Source organism: Chelonia mydas, chromosome 6 (assembly GCF_015237465.2).
Source record: "Chelonia mydas isolate rCheMyd1 chromosome 6, rCheMyd1.pri.v2, whole genome shotgun sequence".
In the NCBI taxonomy this organism is placed as follows: Eukaryota; Metazoa; Chordata; order Testudines; family Cheloniidae; genus Chelonia; species Chelonia mydas.
Window position 1 is genome coordinate 42,348,200 of NC_051246.2, and position 22,491 is coordinate 42,370,690.

Sequence of the window (22,491 nt, forward strand, 5' to 3'; positions counted from 1 at the left end):
GCTGAAATATAAACAAAGAGCAGCAATTTAGGACCTGTACACTTAGATCCCATTAACAAGAATATCACAAGCAGAGTAGTTTGTTTTCTAACCTTCATCTCTCACAGAAATTGTTCAGGTGAAAACCAAAACATAGGTTACGCAAAAAGGTAATATTGGGAGCTGCAACAGCGTTTGGGCTATTGTAATTCAAGAGCACCAGCTGTTGTAATAGGTTTGAAGCATCCACTGCTAATACACAAAAGAGTTAAGATCACACTGACACTACGCAAAGGTATAGAGAAATGTAGTACCAATGCTTGAGGACAAGAGCAAGAAATGCTTCTCTCTAATAGCCCTCAGTAACTGCTATATACAGAAAGTATAGAGTTTAAAGGCCAGAGTCATCTAGTCTGAATTCTTGCATATCGCAGGCCACCAGTACCTGCACACTAAACCCAACAACTGAAATTAGGCCAAAGTATTACAACCCAGAGAAGACTAGACTATTATGTGCCACAGGCAGAGAACAGAGGGACTGAGGCCCACCAGTGAGACCGAGAGTAGAATAGAACATAGACAATCCAAAAAGTAGTGCTAGACAAACTTTTGAGCTTAAGCTACTTATTTTCAATTTACTAAAGAATGTTCAAAATATACATTTTCAGGAGTTCAGCCAAAAGAACCATCCAACAAAGAAAAATGTTTTTCTAATATTGTCATTAGTTTTGTAATCATAAAAATGAGGTAAGCTTTGTTTCAACCAAAGTTTGAGATTGATTTAATACGCTAATGTGGGGATACATCAAGCAAGTAAAGCTACTGTTATTTTATTCCATCTTCCCCATAGAGCAGGAAACTGTTAGAGCCGTAATCTGATCTCAGTTCAAGCCCTAGGAACTACTGAAATTTCAAAATGCAAAGGGAAGTGTAAGCATTAGAATAAGTACTCCAGGGTACCTCCCTTCCTATCACCATCATGTTAGACTGGTTGACTAGTCTGTGACATTCATTATTTTATTAATCAATAGTGTCAAAAGAGGCCACCTTTTAAATTCTTCATTTTAGAATACAGTAAATATTCTATTTTTGTCATAGCGCGCCCCCACCCCACTGCCCCAAAACTCTTAGGACAAGGTACCAGCCTATCATTTATTAACATGAGCTCCTTTCACCTTATATTACCTGAGATGCTAAGAACTTTGGCAACCATTTCTTACCCAAAACCGGATGGGCTCTATCAGCTGAAGAAAGTTTCAATTTTGCTTTTAAACTGTCCTAAACCTTATATTTACTTCCAAGAAAAGTTTAAATTTCAATATTTTATGAATTACTAAGAACAGAAATCCTTCAGAGTGCATTTAGAGGACATCTTGCTAGTTATCTTCTCAATAATCTAAAATATTTCAAGATCATCTGTAAAAAGTGAAAAAGTATCTAAAACACTAAATAATATTTTCCCATGACTTTAAATAGTTCATTTCCTACTATATCTTTTAAAGTCACTGCTTAAAATATTAAGGAATTCTTGGTATGTTTCAATTTCAGTGATATTTCTGAAACTATGAGCATATACAATTGTCTCGTAAGCCACACAGTCTTAGGGAAAAAAAATGAGGAAATTTCCTCAAGCCTGAAATTCAATGCACAAGTCTTTATCCATCTTCTGAAAATGTTTACTTTAGTATTTCACATAAAAAGGAGTAAACTACCAGCAAACGAAAGGCAAGAAATGCCACTCTTTTCAAAACATTTCTCTTGGCCCATCTGAAAGTTTTACAAAGAGATAAATTCAGCTGCAATCTTATAGACTGTCACCCTTGTAACACTGTACATAGAAGAAGAGCGTTATTTGATAACCAGAAAATTCACTACAAAATATAATTATATCATGTTTTTGGTAACTTATTTGCAGATAGAGACCAAAAATTGCCATAGAAAAAATGTGATTAGCAGAAAGACTAGTAGCCTTATATTATTACAATAAAATGCAATGTTTGGACCTGCTCTTAACTACCATTATTCAAGTCTCTTACATCTCAAATTTTAAATTATTTCTTCAGTTGTTAAAATAGGATTTCAGAAGGCCAAATCACTCAATATGGAACAAACCTTGGCTAATCTTCTCTAGATGAACGCACACACTAATTTCATGGTAAACTGGAGAGTTAGAATGCTACAAAAAGCCCCCCACAAAATCAGCAATTTAAAAATGCAGTCTGTTTGTACAATTGTTTAGTCTTATCTAACATCTGCTCAGTAGCAAATACTACAGCCATAAACTTAACAAACATATCCTCAGCATGAATACTTGTGCTAAAAATGCATCTATTTACCATTTAATTCAAAGCACCTATTCCAACTTATACATAATTTTCCCCTTCAGAATCAGTGCTATTGAGTTATAGTAATAAAACTGTTTTAATGGAATGCCATTTTCCAAAGCCAAGTTAATTGCAATTTTGTTAGCAGACAAAATTAACACTATCTAGATAGCATACAAACTGGTATGATGATTCTTCTGACTACCCTAACAATTGGGATTCTTCCTTATTCAGTAGTTTGCTGAGGATCACATCATAGTAAGGGCTAAACACCATCTTGTTATAGTTGACAAGGCGAACATACTTGACAGCAATTTCTTCCATCTCTCTTTGAATAGGCCCTAATCCCCCAGGAATAGCAGGAAATGATTTCTGATGACCAGAAGCCAGATAGCTCTCCAAAAATTCCTGAATTCGAGAATCTGGAAAAAAAAAAAAAAAAAAAAAAGGACCAACGTATTTTTAAATACAAAACAAGAATAATGCATGTGATCTTCCTCCATGGTGCACTACCAAAAAACCCTCAAACCCACATTAAAAAGAATTGGTGAGAACACCCTGTGTTATGTACTTCAATCCAGAGACTCCTCTGAGCATAGACTCCCAACATTATGTTTTACTGTCCAAAAAGATCATCGTTTTAAATAATCATCACTTCAGGCAGTAGACTTGGTGATGCAGGTGGTAGGGCAGCTCAGTGAAGATCCAAGTTTAGGAACAGATCACTTCTACAGTTGGAACTTGGGCAACTACATTTGAAAATTCTGACCTGATTTTCAGAGTTGTTGAGCTGCCCAAGAGGTCAAGGTAAGGCACTCAACTTTGTCTAGTGGCTCACCATACATCAGAAGCAAGTGTTATTAATTAATTAAATCAATCATACAAAACAGGTTATTCAATGAGTTTACTAGTAGCAAAAGTAAAAAGCATGCTTGAGAACACTGCATATACACTCCAAGATTACCTATCAATTTGCATATGGTGTTGTCAGAATTTCCCAATGTCTGGATCTGTCCTTTAAGCACAATCTCTTTCTCAGTTGTCAATGGCATGAATCCATGTTGGGAAAGACAGCTACTAACTTCAGCACAGAGCTTCTCACCAACAGTAGCCAAAGATTCACTCAGGTTAAAGGAGCTAGAGAGAACACAAAGGAGTAAACCATTCCTTAAGGATTGTTGCTTAGTCATTTATTTTGACTCTTTACAATCAGTCCAATTATATTGATTTGAGCTGCCTATATATAAACAAAACACTTGTTCCTCTCACCACCACTGTCTATGGCAGTCATCCTAAACCTACAGGTGTCTGCACATATGTACAGAACAAACAATTTTGTGAAGGATGGAGGGAGACTGGTCCAAGCTATGAAGCTTGGCTAATTGCCAACATAAAGCTGTGGACTTGGTAGAAGACTTCACATGAAAGACAGTAATGACAGCAAATGAATTGTTTGCCACAGGAATGTCAGATGGGGAGGAAAGGAATAAGGTGGTTAATTTCCTTAGGAAAAACTGCTAGCTTTGTATACTTGTGAGTGAAAGCCCTCCATTCTAATTGCTTGTCCCTTCTATCCTCTCCTAAGTTTCTTGAAGTCAAGAGAGTAAGAGAAGCCCATGCAATCAATACTCACTAGGATCACAACAAAATTAAGCCACTGAACACCACTTCCACTATTGAACATAGCATAGTTGAGAGATGCTACGTAGGAGTCATTCAGATACTCACGGAAGGTGCATTCCCGTCAACAACACCTTTATAATGGTTTTGATTTTGTCAGCAAACCCTGGCAGATTGGAAAGCGCTGCACCTGCTACATTGAACATGACCAGGAGGATAGCACCCGTCAAGGTGAGCTGTTCCAGCTCCAGCTGCATTTCCTGAAAGCGGGTGTGGTCCATTAACAATGTCTGCAAAGACAGAGTAAAATCAAAATACTGGGATAACAAAGTATAGTGAAGATGAAATTACGAGGCCAGGTAACATAATGAAGATTATTCTGAAAACTGAATTCCGTTAGTACACTGACTTCAAAATTGTATCAGTATTCCATTTATTTGAAGGATGGGCCAGTGGTCCGAATGCCACACTGAGTAAAATCTGTAAGCAGCATGTTTGGAAGCCCAGAGAGGAAACATTCTCCATTTGCTTCTCTTACAAGATTTCCCAATTTGCTCCTAAAACCAGATTCCCAGATAGCAGTATAATTCAATGTCACTGTTAATATATAGCAAAAAGATGCAATACTCAGAAAACAGTCCTCTTCAGATTAAAAGCTTTTACTATGGTTAAAGTTAGATAATTACTAGAGATTCCTCTCTCTAGGACCCTTCAAGGGATTGGTGTTGCAGTGGGATAGTGCACCAGTCTTTTATTTCCAACACCTAATTACACAATCAGTCTAGTTAAATATGGTCCATTTAATCTGATATTTTCCCTCTAATGGAGGACAGTGCAACAAATCCACAATGAACAATTATAGAATAACCTTCCTATGGGAGAAATCTTTCTACACTGGTTAGTTAGTGGCTGGTTTATGGACTGAAGATGTTTGTATCCATTATATGCTTTTTATCCTAAGGCAGACCCAAGGTTAAGTCTCAGTAAAGGTCTCATCTTAGTGCTCAGAGGACATTTGTTTCCATCCCAAATACCACCATTTACGTTTATTAAAACTCAGCATGATAGGCAGTTTGTGCTCCAGAAGTGGAGTATCAGGGATTAGCAGGTAAGAACCAAGGTGATTTAACAGAGCTGTGTTTGTAAACTTGCACAATGCCTGGGGCTTTATCTAATGTTTTCAGTCCCGCACTTTCATGAGCACTAATTCAATTCACAAAAAGAAGAGAGTGTTTTTTAAAAATGCTGATGTTTCATCTTTGAATTACTCCGCTTCTATTACAGATGGATTTGTTTCAAGACAAACGAATAAAAATATGCTCCTTTTGAGATAAAAAGTTAAAACTTATTGGGTTACTATATTCAAAATAAAGCATGAGAGTTATCAATTAATAGATCACATTAACCAATCATAATTTATAGTGAACAATTTAAACTTTTGTAGCTCAGTTGTGAATGTTAGTTTTCTGAAGTCTCTCACATGTCCCTCCCTCTCAAAACAGAGTTACAGGGAAATACATTAGATGGTTCATAAGATACAAGTTATAACCACCATAAAGGGGAAAGATTTTGTAGAGAGTTCATCCTGGGTGGGCAAACAGCTGTTTGATTACTTAACTCGGTCAGTTCTTGACATGTCATATCCCTTATGCTTCTCCTCCATCAAACTGAATACAATGGTCAAAGTTAATGGAATCTCTCTCTCTAGGTTTACAGTGGTACAACAGAATCTAGCTGCACTGCTTCTGCAATAACCTGAAGGTTGTAAATCTAGTTTAAATTCAGAGGTTTGGGTTCAGAATCTTCCCAGCAATGAACTAGCTGTCCAGGTCTTAAATATAAGAAGGTAGGAGACAATTGATTAAAGATATCAAGACAGAAAGACAATTCTTCTACTGCGAAATCCTAAACCCTGAGATTTATGCTATGAGCCTCCTACACAAAGAGATAGTTAAACGGAGACATTTTGCATGCATAAAACCAGACATTAGTAATGAAAACATCTGCTCAGTCATGCAGGAAGAACTCTTTTCAGCATCTTTTTTCTTTACAGTTGCTGCAACTCACATAACATAATGCAGTTTATGAACCACTGTAGTGAGAGACCATGTGACAGTGTTTGAGAGTGATATATACACATACATAACCCACAGAAAATTACAAAATCACACACAGAAAATTCATAATGGAACTCCCTAAAGGATCACCTATAAAGAAGTAACCTGAGAAAAAGAATACATTATGATTTGTATTACAGTAGCATCCAGGGGTCCCACTGAGATTGGAACACTCCTGTGCTGGGCACTGTGCAAAGTATTAGACTATCCCGGTCCTGAAGAGTTTACAGTCTAAATAGATAAGACAGAAAAATGGTGGGAGGGAAATCAAAGGCCCAGAAAAGGAAATGACTTGTGCAGTGACACAGAGCCAGGAACAGAACCAAATCTCCTGATTCCCAGTCCAGTGCTCTATACCAGGGATGGCCAACCCGTGGCTCCGGAGCCACATACGGCTCTTCAGAAGTTAATATGCAGCTCCTTGTATAGGCACTGACCCTGGGGCTGGAGCTACAGGCGCCAACTTTCCAGTGTGCCGGGGGGTGTTCACTGCTCAAACCCTGGCTCTGCCACAGGCCCTGCCCCCACTCCACCCCTTTCCGCCCCGAGCCTGCCATGCCCTCGCTCTTCCCCCTGCCCACCTCCCAAGCCTCCTGCACGCCATGAAACAGCTAATTGGGAGGTGCAGGGAGGAGCTGATCGACAGGGCTGCCTGTGGGCAGGAGGCGCTGAGAGCGGGGCTGCTGATGTATTACTGTGGCTCTTTGGCAATGTACATTGGTAAATTCTGGTTTCTTCTCAGGCTCAGGTTGCCCACCCCTCCTCTATACAGTAGATTACACTCCCTCACCTTCAGTTAAACTTCAGTTTTGAGGGGGAAAAAAAAAAAGAATTCAGAATGTTGTTATCCTATTAAAAGAGTTGCAAGAGTTCCAGTTAAATCCTAAATCTTTTAGTATTTTATGTCAAGAACAAGGTTATAGATCCAAATGATTTCTGCTTTTTCACCAAACACAGTGTAGAAAATTAAATAAAAGAAGCTACATCTTCTCTTAAATACCTACTTCTGGGAAAGGCCTGTGCACATGATCCCACTTAAGCAGCTTTAGATAGGCCCAATTCTGTACAGCAGCAGGACACAATACAGGAACTCTACTAGCTGCAGCACCAACACCAGGAGAAGGTGGATTTTTACACCTCAAATTGGCAAGATCATCTGATGCTTCTTGCAGCCAGTCGGTGACAAAGTCTAGAGAATCTGAAAGAAAGCGGTTTGGTAAAAATCTTACTTTCAGGAGTTATCTTTTTACCCCCATGAATAGTTTTCAAATAATACCACTACTAGGCTCTTCTGATACCCATGGTGCTAGTTACTGAAATGCATTTTATTTACTTTATGATTCAGAACTTCTGGAGGACACCAACGCAGATTGAACACAGAGAACCTTGTGGATGGAAACCACAAATTAATCTGGCAGTACTACAGACTAGCATGTTGATGCTGATTTATAGTGCCATATATTACATGGATATCCCGGGTCTGGGTTTGTTTTAAATGCAGAATTGTTGTACCGGTAAATTTCTTGAATTGAAGCCTACGGACCAGAGGTATCTCTATTTGAATCATGGAGCAATGTAACAAAATACTTATTTTGGTGGATTGTTTTGTGTTTGTGACACCAACATGCAAAGGCACATAATTCAGAAGAGGGGAAAAAAAAGTCATACTTGGCTGTTTCTCAAAAATCCTCTGAAACTTCTCTCTTTCGTATTCAACAGATTGTTGCATTAAATGCGGCCTAATGCTACTGACAGCAAAGTTAGCCATGTCCATTTTCATTAAGTTTAATACAGAGAAAATTGCTCTGGAAAAAAAAAAAAGAAAAAGAAAAAGAAAAGAAAGATGTTATTTTTTCAAGCAGGGTTGCACATGTTTAAAATGTACAGTTTGCAAGATTTACTTAGCATAGATTGTCCAAGGAAATGAGCTATTAAGAACACTAAAAAAGCATGATAAGTATTTACACGGAGCTTGAAGTCTTGGGAGAGATTGCCAGGGTAATGAGGCTTGTTCGCCTGTAAAGAAACTTTTAAGAATGTACTAGAGTCCTTTTCACAGATCAGTTCTCCTGGGACATGTGTCACCACATGCTGAATTTAGGAAAGACTTAGTTTTCAGCCTAACACAAGGCTTATCGCTATACATGTGTATACTCGGACCTCTGTCAACCTGTGCATGTATACTCCGCGAGGGAGCTAAATAAAAGTGAAAAGGCCATGGAAGAAATTAACTCCAATGTCTACTTAGGTGTAAACATTTCCATTTAAAAAAAGAAAAAAAAAAAAGATGTTCTCCTCTAAGGAAATCCTTACTATTGGAGACTACAAAGTTAGGAAATGCCTTAGTCAGGCAAGACACACAAATGGCTCAATATGCTACTGATGACAGTTCACAAAATTCCCTAAAACTGTTGATAACTTGCACAATTTATTTAAATGAGATAGTAACAAAACAGAAAATGGCATATGACATATCCAGGCCCTATATGCTTTCCACTTTTAAACACCTGTAATATATTCTTTTATTACATATGAGAAAGAAGGTGGAGAGATAAGGGAGGAATTGACTGAAGAAGACCGTAAAGCTGAGTGAACGTTATTTTCTAATTTATTTAATGTATCAGCAGAAAGGAAAAGTGAACAAGGAATTCATACTTTTTCTTAAGACGGTCTCCCAATATCCAGGGAAAGATCCTCTTACCTAAATATGGCATTTCAGAAAATGATTGTTTCCAATTACACAAAGGTACAAACAAATACCTTCAGTCCACTAGAACCAAAAGGGTCCTTGCTAATAGCTGCTGGAATTTTCTTCTTTATAATTTCCCCCCTCTGCTTGCTTTATATTTTTCCAGAAAGAAATTTTTGCTAGCAGACTGTATGCGCCACCAGCACGCACAGATAAAATTTGGATCTTTAACAAGGATCTACAAGCAAATTCGAAATAAGTGACCCACAGTCTGATTCCTTGCAATTCCTTAACGTCATTCCAGTACCTGAATAGTGGGACTATTTCATGAATGTCTTTCAGTTTCTTAATTTCCTCATCTCTAACTGGAGCACAAAGGGTCCCCATCATTCCAATGATGAATTGTGCCAGCTTAGAAATATCCAGGGCCCCATTCACTGCCTCCTGCTTTATCAGATCCAGATCCAGAACTTCAGTAATCTGATTTCTTAATCTAGTATGACCAGGCAATAAGAAAGATAGAAGAGTCTGAAAGAAAACAAATTTTCATTTTGTTAGTTTTTCCACAACAAACATTATTGTTTCACCATCTTACAAAGGAACTGAATAATGGTCTGAATTAACAACCAAATTCATACTGGATTTCTATGGCAGATGACATCTTAATAGTTGTTCAAAACATAGGGCCACAAAAATTACACAATATATTTTTTAAATCATAGTTTTCCTGCATTCTATACAGTATTAGTGTTATTCAGATTGTAAACTCTTTGGAACAGGGAGGGTTTTTTCAGTGGTGGGAGGAAGGGCGCACATGTATGCAGCGCAAAACCTAGCCTCTAATTATTTGTGCTTCAATAGCACCTGTCACATTTTGCTACTGCAACCTCAGAATTATTAAAGTAACATAACCTGCAACCTTCCCTTCATCTAACATGACTCGGCATTTCTTGCTTTCACATTTGATTACTTTTCCCCCCATGTATGCATGCAGCCTATAGATAAAGCTACTGTCTAGACTTCTACAGAGCACTTTACACACAGTTGTTATACAGCAATGGCATACAGTTTGTGTATTTGTGCCATGTAATCTCTGTAAATTACTTCTGATATCACACATTCTTACCTCTTTAATCTCCCCCACAAGTTTAATTGAATGATCGTATGTTGGTGGATCTTCGCTTAACTGGGCTTCCAGACAATCCCAAAAAGCTTTGTGTACAATCTCTTTTACGGTTTTCTCCAGGCTGTTGGTAAACACAACAATATCAAAAAATGACAGTATCTTACATGTAATGAATTAGAGAGGTTTAGAGGAGAAAACTGCCATTTTAATCAGGCACAAGAGTATAAAAACTGGAATGATTTGGAATGGCTGACTTCACAGCTGAAAAGATACAAGCAGAGTTGGCGAAGAACAAAAAACAAAAACAAGACCCTTAAAAGCATCCAGAAAATGACACTTCTAAAAGTAATCTATAAAGAGAAGACAAATCACAAAATCATAATTTATTTAGTCTTCACATGAACAACATCTGTGTTTCTTAGCAATACGTAACCCATTTAACTTCTTAGAAGCAGTGCAAGTCCTCTGGGTAAAATTTTGAAAAGTGAAACCAGAATGTGATAGCAGTGAGGTATTTCCTTCATCACTGAGCACAACTCACCGCTTGTCAAAATACATGGGCATTAAGATATTTTTTTACTAAATTGGATGGTCAAATTCAGACTTAGTGTAGATAATCCCATTACCTCAACAACAAGTTACAAGTTCAAATGTTCTGATTTAATTGTGCAACTTTACTAAAGCCGCATATGTTCATACCAGATCTGAATGTGGCCTTGATCCTTTTTTGAAGATGCCTGGGGCTACCTTGGAATTCTTACTCCATTAACCACTGAAGTTCAGGCAGATCCTGAAAGCTGTAACCATTTGTTCCGAGAGCAACCTAAGGGTATGTCTACACTTCAAACGCTACAGCGCTTCAGTCCAGACACTACCTGTGCTGACGGGAGGGGTTCTCCCATTGGTATAATGGCAATTCACCTCCCTGAGAGTCAGTAGCTGGGTTGACAGAAGAATTATTCTGTCAACATAGCGCTATCTAAATGGGGACTTATGTTGGCTCAGGGATCAGGATTTTTTACACACCCAACCCACATAGTTAATTTGACCAAATTTTCTAGTGCAGACCAGGCCCAAGAGTCAATCTTAGCAAGTTATTACAAAGGAAGAGGATGTTAAAGAATACAGAAGAGTAAAATAGTGGTGCTAGAATGAAGAAGTGGTGAAAAGCTAAGAAATATTACAAAGCTAAGAAAACACATTACAATTCTTTCCATGGAATTTTTCCCCAAACATATTTTCATATTCCACTCTTACATCCAAAGGATTGATATAAACTGCTATTTATTTCTATCAGTAACCATCTTACCTGCCTTCTGGTAATTCAGCTGGTTTAATCTGGAAGCCTCCATTGACTACAATTTCATGTGCTAATGCCATATTAGAAACTCCTTTCGCTGTTTCCATCAGCTCTTCCATCGACACAAGCCGAGGGGGACTAGCTGTAACATTAACAAATATATCACATTTCATTATTCTTTCAAAAGCTGGAGGTAAGATCCTCCTCCACCTTTCCGCCAGTTGGCCAGTACAAAGGGGATGAGAGCCAGCAGACAAACCCAGCTGAGGATGCCCTCGACATCATAGATCTGATGAGGCTGTTTTCTCTACCACCCCAAAAGGGACACGTCAACAGCATTGTTGTGCTCCAATCAGCCATCAACTAGGCCCCAACATGCCTGTGACCTCTGCTGCATCAAGTCCCTCCTTAAAACACACATCTTTTAGGGCTATAGAATCAAGTCCTTCTCACAGTGAAGGGGGCAAACCATTTCTACAAAATATGCAAACAACATTGTGGGGCCAACAAGCTTCATATGCAACCTCACCATTCAGTCCTGGAGATTTCCGCTGCGTTTATCATGTGCCCACTGCCATTTGGATTATACATTTTTCAAGGCAAGGAGGGAATCTCATCTTCCAAAGTATCTGTAAAGCACTTACACCACCACCACCACCACGCAAGAAAACAGCTAGTTTTCCCTTCTCTACTTTCAGTGGAACCAGCAACCTCTTTGCCCCGTTTCCTGAAACCAGGGTCTTGCTATTCCTAACTTGCTAATGATTTCAAGGCCTAGCCTGTGTGCTGATGCCACAGCTCTTCTCCTTCCACTCATCTCTGTATACTCAACGGGACATGGGTTGCGCCATATCCTAGAACACAGCAAGTAGCCTGAGACTGGGGTTTGGAGTGGCATGAGCATTAGAAAGTGCACACAGGAATGGGAGGCAGCAGTGCAGCAGGACACCACACAGAGCAGGTCCAGCTTTCATTAGGCAGTAAAGGAAAGAGGTCACTAGCTATAGAAAATTGGGAGGTGGAAGGTCACTGGGTAGTAAAGCCAAGCCTTGAAAACAGCACCAGCTGTCCGTGCTCGAATTTGTCCTGACTTATATACACACCAGTGGGCCAGAGCGGATATTGCTGTGATACAGAATGTGCCACTGCATTAGCAGCATGTAGCAATAAGTGTGGCAAAGTTGATAATGATGCTGATATAACAGGTGCTGATTAAGGGAGTAACGCTGCACCCACTGAAATCAACTGGAGCTTTGCCGTTGACCTTCTTAGGAGAAGGTCATCCCCCCGCCCAAGTTGTGCTTGTAGCAGTGCCTATGTCAGTGCTAAGCAGCACAGAGACAGAGCAGGCCTGCAACGAGCTATTCCGAGTAATAAAGCATGTGCCTTCCAAAAACTGAGAAGAAAAAGGAAGAGAGCTTTTCTCCGGTCCAATCATCTGTGAGAAGAGACTATATCATTAGCGCCATCAGATGAAGAGAGGGCTGGCCAGACTTCTCCCCAGCTGGACAGAAGGAAAAGTGAGAAAGAGGAAGATAAAGAACAACAGAAAGCAAGGACTAGTTGCTGTGTCATCCTGATTGTGATAATTCTGTCGCTTCAATTCCAATCTTGGCAAAAACATTATATATATAGATTACACACCCCACACTGAAATAAAACCCCTTGAGCCACACTAATCACATATTGGGTTAATCTGGAATAGATTTTTTTTTTTTAGATCGACGAACAGTTTATATGATTGGGTTTATGCGGGTAAAAACCTTCTACATGGAACAGGCCCTTCATTAAGAAGTCTTTCCCCAACTGTCTGCTATACAAAGTGTTATTTATTTAATAAAGAATTACCTGTGCTACTTTGTCATAAACAGCTCTTCACCCAGCACTCTAGACACTTGTATGTTACTGCCTAGGGTTTGATCCTGCAGGATGCCTGTGGGGAGTATTGCAAAATCTGAAGTCATGAGCAGACAGGCAGTGCGCTCACTCTGCATTTAAATCAAAGTGCTCTTGCCCGATAGGCAGGAATAATTTGGCAAACAGCAGAAGTAAAGACTAAAAAGGGAACCTATAGTTAAGCACCTCATTTGTATGCTGAAAAATGCACTTAAGCACATCTCTTGACCTTAGGCCCTTCTTTACCCAGCACTCATGACTTGATACCTCTCACTGTAGAGGACTATGCCTAACACTTGACTTTTGTGTTTGTTCACACATGCACTGCAGCACGCTGGACTCTCTGAAGGGCATCTTGCAATATCAGGGCTTAGAGCATAAATCCCATAGGGAATGGCTCCTGTGTTTGATACAGCTCCAAACACCATCATGCTCAACAAATAATTAGCACCGTTTTCAAAACAAAAACACAAATAATAAAATGCATTGTATTCAATGGCTCAAGACATAATTGTTGCCAGGCTTTTGCAAGTATCATCTGGGGTAATTCTGCTTCTTTAGCCATAAGCAGAAATCATACCCAGGGAAATTCCCATTTGCTTTTTCATTTGTTTTACCTATAGGGACTTGCTAGTCATACCAGACTTGTCAGAGTCAATAGTAATATCATAACCAGCTCCTACATTAAAAACAAAAACACCAAACCAGACAGACCATACTCTGGCAATAAATTTTAACACAACGTGATGATCTGGCAAGAATGTTTGTCACTGCCCTGTAGCATTAGGACTGAAAATGTTTCCAGCCCCATTAAAGCCTCATTAATTTTCAGACTTAAGGTACACTTCACTGACTGGCAGAACCAAAAGCTGACACACCCTTAGATTTGACCTCTTTTGCGGGGTAAGGGCCATTTGAAGATTCCTCCCACTTAAGGAAACAACTATTAAACTATAAACCAAAGGCTACAACCCTCCAGAAAACTAAGCAGGTGGATTGGATGATGTAACAAGAAAATGAGCATACTATATTGGGGCCAGATCCTGTAAATACTTTTAGACACTCAAATATTCCCACTGAAGTCAGATAACTCACAAGAGTTCTCAAATTGGGAACTGTGACCCCTTATTATGTGGGGGTCGCAAGCGGTCAGCCGCCACCCCCAAACCCCGCTTTGCCTCCAGCTTTTAGAATAGTGTTAAATGTTTTTTTTAAATGTGGTTTTAATTCATAAAGGGGGAGCACTCAAAGGCTTGCGGGTGTGAAAGGGATCATCAATACAAAAGTCTGAGAAGCACTGAGTTACTCAGATGCATAGGTATTTGCAGGTGCAGGCCCTTGGTTAGGATCACAGACACAGGCATGTACACGACATATGTAGAATACACCACTCTACTGATTCTGGCTCATAGTAATGTTAGGTGCAAAGGGCTGAAGTTTATTAATACCTGTGCTTTCCTTCCCCCCCTCCCTTATGGGTATCTCTAGACACAAACAGGACCTCTATTATTTGCCTGTGGGCTTTCAGCAACGATAGGGTTTAAAGTAGATGTAGATTTCACATAGTAGTGGACGGTGTAAGAGACACTATTTCAAATGTTCCTGGGAGCCTCCATGACCACAGGGTGTTCTACAATAGCACTCGTATTCTCCCCCAACAAAACACAGCAAACCTGCAGGATTGCTGCTCCTTGCAGGCAACAGAAATTGCTAGAGGAGACCACACAGAGGCTGCCTAGGACGTGTAGCGTGTCTCTGAGACCCTGCTAGTTTGGGACTTAAATTTGGATCCCTGTACTTTGCAAAATCGACCTGATACAAAAGCACAAAACAATTATTCAGAAAATGACAAATGGCCAAATTCTGAAGCTCTTATTCATGCAAAATTCCTATTTATTTAAATAAGAGTTTTGCTAATGTAAGGATTTGGCCCAATAATTGCAAAAAGTGAACTGAAGGAACAACTCTTCTCAAGGAGGAGGTGGGTGGTGATTTTATGATGGAAGGATAGCCAGGCAGGGTGGCAATCCCACAATGTTGATGAGCGCCTTCCACCCACGTTGACTTTAATAAGGATGGAGGGCATTTGCACCTTTAGTATCAGGCCCTAACCAACCAAGGCCAGTAAAATTATGAGTTGATGACAACGGAATTCCAGGACTTCTTCCAGTGACAGCTTTCACTTCTCGAATTTACTTCCTATAACTAACTGGAATGAATTCCTAACCTACTCTGGGGAAGAAACACATTTGTTGGTTTTTATTCTGGTATTGTGGCCTGATCAGGAGTGCTTGAGGAGTGCATTAACTTATGGCAGTCTTACCCAGCATGCCTATAGGCTGTTTCACAGGACAGAAAAGCCAACCACATTAAAGAAAAAAAATGTTTGCTTCTCCTTTTTAATTGTTAATGATTGATACAATATTTAATTAATTACACAATAGTTAATTGTATAGTAACTAATGAGCCTTTTAAAGGAATCTAAACTTTTATCTTCGCAACAAGAAAAAAATTTATTTTTGTACTTTATTTTAACAGATTTGCTTACATTGAGCTGTGTTGCACCTGTGTGGACTTGAGGAACTTTGTCGTATCCTCGCTCTCATAGACTGATCTGGGTTGTTCAAGCTGTCCTCTTTGATATCCTCTGAATCGCCTAATTTTTCTTCACTTGTATGTGGAATATCAGGTTCCTGAGACATTTTCAAAGTTTCTTTTTTTAGGGAAGAGGAAAAAAAAACACAAACAGAATGGAACTGCATGGATATATACTCTTCCTGCCCTTGCAGAACAAAAACAAAATCAGAAAAATTCCCTGTATAGGTATAGATATATCAGAGATCCTCCCTCTTAATTTTTTTTTAAAAGGTTCAAAATAAGGAGATCCTTTCAATGCGATTATCATTTACTCAGTCTTTTTGTTCACAAGCCCTCAAAAATCTGAAACGGTTTCCTTCCCATAATGTACATGATAGAGACAAAATATCTGGTTTGTTTTTTTAAGATTGGTAATGAGTGCTTGACTTTTTAGAATATATATTAAAAGACAAGAGACCCCGAAGCCATTTTATGCACATACGTTACTTGGATTTTGAAGTTAGATAAAGGATAAAGGAATTAGATAGAGGAAAAGTAGATTACATTTTTAACCTACCATTTTAGAAATTATCCTTACTTAGGAGTGTAATAAAGTGTTTTGCTCATATGTTCCAGAACTGTAGCCAAATTCTGCACTGACTTATTATCAGAACTCAGTGTAATCCACCTAAAGACAATGGGATCCACCTGCAGATAGTGAGGTAAATCAATGCAGAATCTAGCTCCTAAATTTTAATTCCATACAAGAGGCATGATTTATCCACACCGGGAAGTTAGGAGGATTTATTAAAAACCATAAAAAACCCTGATTTAAACAAACAGTAGTTGTGGAGATTACAATGTTGGATTTTCTAGCATAATATCACATCACATACACTTTAGAATAGTCCCTTGGTACACTGCAAAAGTGGCATTTGTAAAATATTTTACTCAATTCAATAACTTTACTTCAACTATTTCATGTTCACTTTTTCCTCTAAAGTATGTAATTTGCATGTCTTCATGTTAAAGAGTACCTACTATATATTAAGTTTCTGTTCACTGGTCATGGCTTCAGGTAATAATAATTATAATACCTAGCTCTTAAATGGAAAGCTAAAAACATTAAAAAAATATATCATTGCTCTGAAATCAAATATCCAGCATCTCCCATTTCACAGAATATCCTCTGCATGGAGGGGGGGGACGGGAGGGAAATAAAAAACAAAAAACCCACCACTTACTTTTTCACTTAATATCTGTGGACCACAGGCTGCAAAAGATGAACGAGTCAGGCTGTCAGCAAGAGAAACTGTCCCAGGATCACCTCAAGGCTACTAAAGGAAAACTGGAGCATAGGCCTATATGGATGAGAAGGTAGCAGGAAGTAATACAGAGAAAAGACAAGAAGCTGCTCTGAGTTTTTTATACAATAATTAAAAGACTGAACCTGGTGCATCCTACCTCCCTCATCTTAGAGGAGGTAACAGGAAAACTCAATGAGTTCATGAATTATTTTGTATTACGTAGTGACTAAAGGGCCCAATTGTGCAAGGTGCTACATACATTCACGTAGTAAGAGACGGTCCTCTGTTCCAAACAACTTACAATCTAAATTGCCAAGACAGATAAAGGGTACGAGGCAGGAAGTATTATTATTCCCATTTTACAAATGGAAAAGTGAGACAAAGAGTTTAACTTGTGTAAGGTCACACAGGAAGCCTATGGCAGAACCAGTAACTGAACCCAGATCACTTGTGTTCCAGTCCAGCGTTTTAGCCACAAGACCAGCCATGCCCCAATCTGTAAATTGCGCCCAAGAGGGGAAAAGCTACACCACGCATTCCTCTCTGCGTGACTGAACCAGCACCGGAATCACTGACCATCTCTATATCACATTTCTAATCACTTGAGCCATCCAACCTCCACGTACAGGACTACATCCAGTGCAAACAGACCAATGAGCAGAGAGCACCAATCCTGATGTCCTGGAGTCAATCTAATACTCAACTGAGACAAGAAATAGGTCCCATCCTTGAAACATGGTTCTGTAACCCACATGGATCTGCTGCCAACCTCCTTACCCCATGGCATGCAAGGGATAACCTGAGCTCTTTCTGATAGTACAAGAGCAGCCCCAACCAAGTTCCAGAGCCACCATGTCCCCAGTATACGAGAAAGGTAAGGATGGCAAGATACCAGGATGTTCCATGAGCAGAAAGGGTAGAGCAAAGGGTCTCAGGCCTGGAGAATGATGGGTCACAGCTACAGTGAACAATGCAGCAATTAGGAGAAGGAGGTCTGATGACAAAAAGGCATCTAGAAGATGAGTACAATGATGGATGCTGTAGAAAAAACTAAGATGGATAAGGTAGATCTTGTTAAACAAATGGAAGAGAAAAAATTTAAAACAATTTGTATCTACTTTTTCTTGGAAAATAGTGCTGACACAAAATTTCCCCAAATATATCAAACAGATTGGATTGTTACTATCTATCCATTCACATAATGTGGTTTCCCCGAAAGCCCCAATCTGCCGCTTCCTTTGAAAAATGGCTTCCAGAAATTCTGGATCTGGAGTGCAAGCATGGCTGTATTACAATCTCTCTCTCCTTATGCACCACCACAATATCTGAGTGCGTCACACTCATTAATGGATTTAAACCACACAACAACCCTGAGATATAGGGAAGTATTATCTTTATGTTACAGATGAAGAAATTGAGGCATGGAGTGGAATAAGTGATTTACTCAAGTTCATACAGCAGATCACTGGCAGAGCCAGGAACACAGACTAGGATCTGGCAGACATGGGCTACCTCCCAACCTACTAGAACATCCTTCTTATGCTACAGGCTGCACTCTAATCGGTCAGTCTCCACAAAATAACAGACCAACAGCTATACTCTCCAGGCTACACAATTTCACATGTAAAATAAAAATTATTCTCCACATTTCATCTGTGCAGTGTCGCTTTGAAGAACTTCTATGCCATCTGATCAAAGACCTTTTATGCATTTGAGGCAGTACTTATTAAGTTAGTGTCTAATTTTCAATAGTCTATTTTCACTAGATTGTTACTATTGTCTATTAGAACGTATCTAGAACAACCCCCGTTTGCACTGGTCAAATAAGCTTAACAATGTCTCTTCTGAATCAGCTAGCTGCATCTTTTGTAAAGAGATTGGAGTCCATTCAATTAAAATGAAAGGAGTCTTTCACTGGACTTCTCTTCACCTTCTTTTGACTAGAGAGAGAAATATAACACATTTAAAATATTAAATTTCTTTTAAAACTTAAAAATAATAATTTGCATGGACATGGCTCACTTCATTCAAGGACCTCAAACTGTCCTGCAAATACTGACAATGTTAAATAAATGTCGCAAAGCCCCTGTGAAGTATTATTTCCAGTTTTACAGATGGGGATTCTAAACTGCAAAGATGTTGAGGTCTCAATGCTGCAATGAGCTCCATGCGAGCTCTGGCATTTGTTTGTGTGTAGCTCATTGCGACAACAGTATCAAAATCACAAATCAAGTCACCATCCAGGCTGAGCATCTTGACTTCCCAGCTAGACAGATGATACTCACCCTTTAATAAGTGTCTCATCCAAAACCCACTGACTTCAATGGGAGTCTACTGATTTCCATGGCCTTTGCATCAGGCCCTATCCACCTAGTGACAACCCCATTTACAACTTCATAAAGTAACAGTAGTAGTGAGCACTATTGCTCTCCTCTTTAGTAAACAAGCCAGGGAATCATGGGCTCTAGACTGCCAGGGCAAAATAAGCATGCAGAAATTGTTAACGTTTACCTTGCTTTATTAATCCTTCCACGCAGTGCTGTAATATGATGCCCTGGGACACACTATGCTGCTGGAGCTGACCTACTGAATTAAGGCAAGTACTAGAGTTATTTGTTTTGTCTATAGTACTGTATGATTTTGCTAATGGTTCCTTACAGAATCATAGATGATTAGGGCTAGAAGGGACCTCAGGAGGTCATCTAGTCCAACCCCCTGCTCAAAGCAGGACCAACACCAACTAAATCATCCCAGCCAGGGCTTTGTGAAGCCAGGCCTTAAAAACCTCTAAGGATGGAGATTCCACCACTTCCCTAGATAACCCATTCCATTGCTTCACCACCCTCCTAGTGAAATATTATCACTCCTTTTGGGCTACAGAATATTAGGAATGAAGGAGTCAAGCCAAACGCACAGTAGGATGGCAGGAATAATAGGCTTTACCCACACCCCCACTGCGTATCAACCCCCACACACCATGCTCCCCACCCCACATGTAGGGCCAGAACTTCAACCCCAAGCAAAACAACAGGAACCAGACAGAAAGCGAGGCCTACCCTCCCCGCCCTGACTCAGCACTGCAGCAGGGACACGGGGCCTTTCCGCAGACAGGGAGCCGAGCCCGCCAGCCACAAGCCAAGGCGCGGGCTTCCCCTGGGGGCTGCTCCCCCAGCAGGGATGCGGGACGGAGCTGGCCTCCTGTTCCCCCCAGGCACCGCCTTGCACACACTGGCAGCGAGCGAGCGGGCAGCCCCAGCCCCTAGCGGGGGGGGAAGGTGTCTCTCCAGCCCCCGTGGGGACAGGGAGCGGCTCGGGGCGGGGACAGGGGCGCGGGTGCTGGCGCAGCTACCAGAGCATGGGCCAGGCTCCGCGCCCCTCGCTTACCTGGGCGGCGGGCTGGGGAATCCCTTGGCGCCGGCAGCCACAGTGACTCTAAGCACCGGCAGCGAGGCGGAGGCAGAGGGAGTGGGCGAGCGTCCGCAGCTCTCCCCCGCACGCCGGGCCCCGCTGCTCGCTCCGGTGCCGGGCTACGGTGCGCGGGGGCTTCGCAAAAGGCCGGGAGCGGCCAGCCTTGCGCAGGGCGGCGTCATGGCTCGGAGCCGGGAAACAGGAGTCGCCGCCGCAGCAGCAGCAGCAGCGGGGCCGGGAGGATGCTGCGGAGCTGCAGCCAGCCAAGGCCCGGGGGCGGCGCTGGCTGCACCAGCCGCTGGAGGGGGCTGCGGGCAGGAGCGAGCCAGCTAAGGAGGGGAGCGCAGGTCCGGGGGGAGAGTGTCTTGGAAAGGGAGCATGCCAAAGACACAGAAGAGGAGGGTGAGAAAGTAGGGAAGTTTTCTTTACAAAAGAAAAAAAGCCAGATGTCTGACATGCTATGAATAAAGACTATATATAGACCAGGAAATGTATTTCGTCTGTTTAAAAAATTGATCCCTTAATTCTTTAAAGTGCATAATTTTCCTTGCAACTAAGCTATGGTTATTTTGATTCAGTTAAGGTCTTATATAATGGAACACTAAAAGCCCTTAGGGTAGATAACCTACCATATAACAATCAGTTTTACAAGCTATCTTTTTACACACACAGGATCAGGATAGAAAAGAAATTTTAACAGTGACAAAAGTTAGACTTATTACGGCATTCAAATTATAAAGCTGTTGTAGGGTGAATGCAGAGTACTTACCACTGTCTATCTCCTTGTGGCTGCATGGCATAGCAGGCTCTCCTCATCTAGCACTACCACCAGCTCCGGCCCTGCAGCAGTCTGCCTCTTCTCCTGAAAAGGCCCTGCAGTCAGGTAATCATAGCATGTTCCCCTCAATCTGGGGTAACAGAATCCAAACAAGAATCAGACATCTTTAAATCGGATCTTCATCCCCTGACTCTGGGCTCCGTGGTCCTTAGAGTCCCCTCTTTCAGCTTTCAAGAGTCCCTATCCCCTTATATCAGGGGGCTTCAAACCACATTCCCTTGTGGCTGGTAGGGGAACCCAGGCAGCCCTCCTCCTCTGGGTTCTAGCCCAGGGACCCTGTAGTGAGTAGGCAAGAGCAGTCAATTCAGACCTACTTCCAGCTATCTCCCTGGACTTTGCTATGTCAGGCTAATAGCAGGGTTCCTACCGTCCCTTCCTAGGCCCACCATGTACCTGTATTCTTCTCAGGTACCACAGCCTCTCAAGATTCACCCTTCTTTCCTGGCAGGGCTTAACCAGGCTCCTCTTTAGCATCCTCCAAACAAATCCCAACTGAAAAATATAAACTGACAATAACTTCTGTCCTCCTAGGGCTTGGCTTTTCATCCTTCTTTAAGTTTTCTCCTACTCCAATGAGAATGCTTCCCAGAAGTCTAGGTCCTGCCCTTTTAAATCAGGGCTCATCACCAGAGCTTACTCCATGTCTCTCTTGACCCTTCGCCAGAGTGTCAGTGCAGGAGAGGAACCAGGCCTCCTCTGCCCCAAGAAATCTTTTGGCCTGCAGCCCCATCATACTAGCCAGCCAGCTCCTCCCCAGCTGGGTTTCATCCCACATTTGTCCTGGCCCAGCCTGCACCTGCAAACAGTGCACTAAGTGAGCTCCCTTTAACTGTTTCAGTGCCAGTAGGGGGGTTTACACTCCATCACAATGTAGTCTGGTTTTTGGAAAGAAAAGGTAAATAATTATTTTTTCTAATGGAATTCTGGACCATTGTTATGGATTTCCCCACTTTATTTACTACTATTTCTGCCTTTTCCAATAATCAGATATTTGAATAAGGGCTCTAAATTAGAGGTCCCCAAACTGTGGGGTGGGATGTACAGGAATGTTCAGGGGGTGGGGAGCCCAGGCCAGCCCCCATGGGTTCCACCCAGTTCCGCCCCCACCTATGACCCCAGCTGCCAGCCTCTAACCCCTGTCCGTATCTCCAGTGGATAGGGGTAAGGGAGGGTGCGATTTGGGGAGCACTGCTTTAGATTAAGTTCCTGAATTTAAAAAAAGGGGGGGAGGGGGAGGTATCAGTGCAGTATATACAGTTACATATTCTCCAAAAATCTATAGCCAAATAAAGAAAAGGAATGTACTTAAG

At 41.0% G+C, this 22,491-nt stretch overlaps 1 protein-coding gene across 17 annotated transcripts; it reads right to left on the reverse strand.

The window, feature by feature from the left end:
* Positions 1–598: 598 nt before the first annotated feature.
* On the reverse strand, positions 599–21,231 carry TCP11L1 (t-complex 11 like 1). 17 transcript variants are annotated; one of them, XM_043550183.1, is made up of 14 exons: positions 20,320–20,628; positions 19,447–19,521; positions 17,828–17,985; positions 16,873–16,989; positions 16,206–16,336; positions 15,600–15,764; positions 11,165–11,297; positions 9,856–9,976; positions 9,037–9,257; positions 7,709–7,845; positions 7,045–7,238; positions 4,032–4,213; positions 3,268–3,440; positions 599–2,725 (listed from the first exon to the last, which is right to left on the reverse strand). In XM_043550183.1, the coding sequence occupies exons 6-14, from the start codon at positions 15,751–15,753 to the stop codon at positions 2,505–2,507; spliced, it is 1,536 nt and encodes a 511-aa protein (XP_043406118.1). In that variant the 5' UTR covers positions 15,754–15,764; positions 16,206–16,336; positions 16,873–16,989; positions 17,828–17,985; positions 19,447–19,521; positions 20,320–20,628; the 3' UTR covers positions 599–2,504. The 17 variants fall into 17 exon arrangements, with proteins under 17 accessions (XP_043406118.1, XP_043406111.1, XP_037755812.1 ...); XM_043550176.1 differs by lacking the exon at positions 16,206–16,336 and having other exon boundaries at positions 16,869–16,901; positions 19,447–19,518; XM_037899884.1 differs by lacking the exon at positions 17,828–17,985.
* Between the last annotated feature and the right edge of the window lie 1,260 nt (positions 21,232–22,491).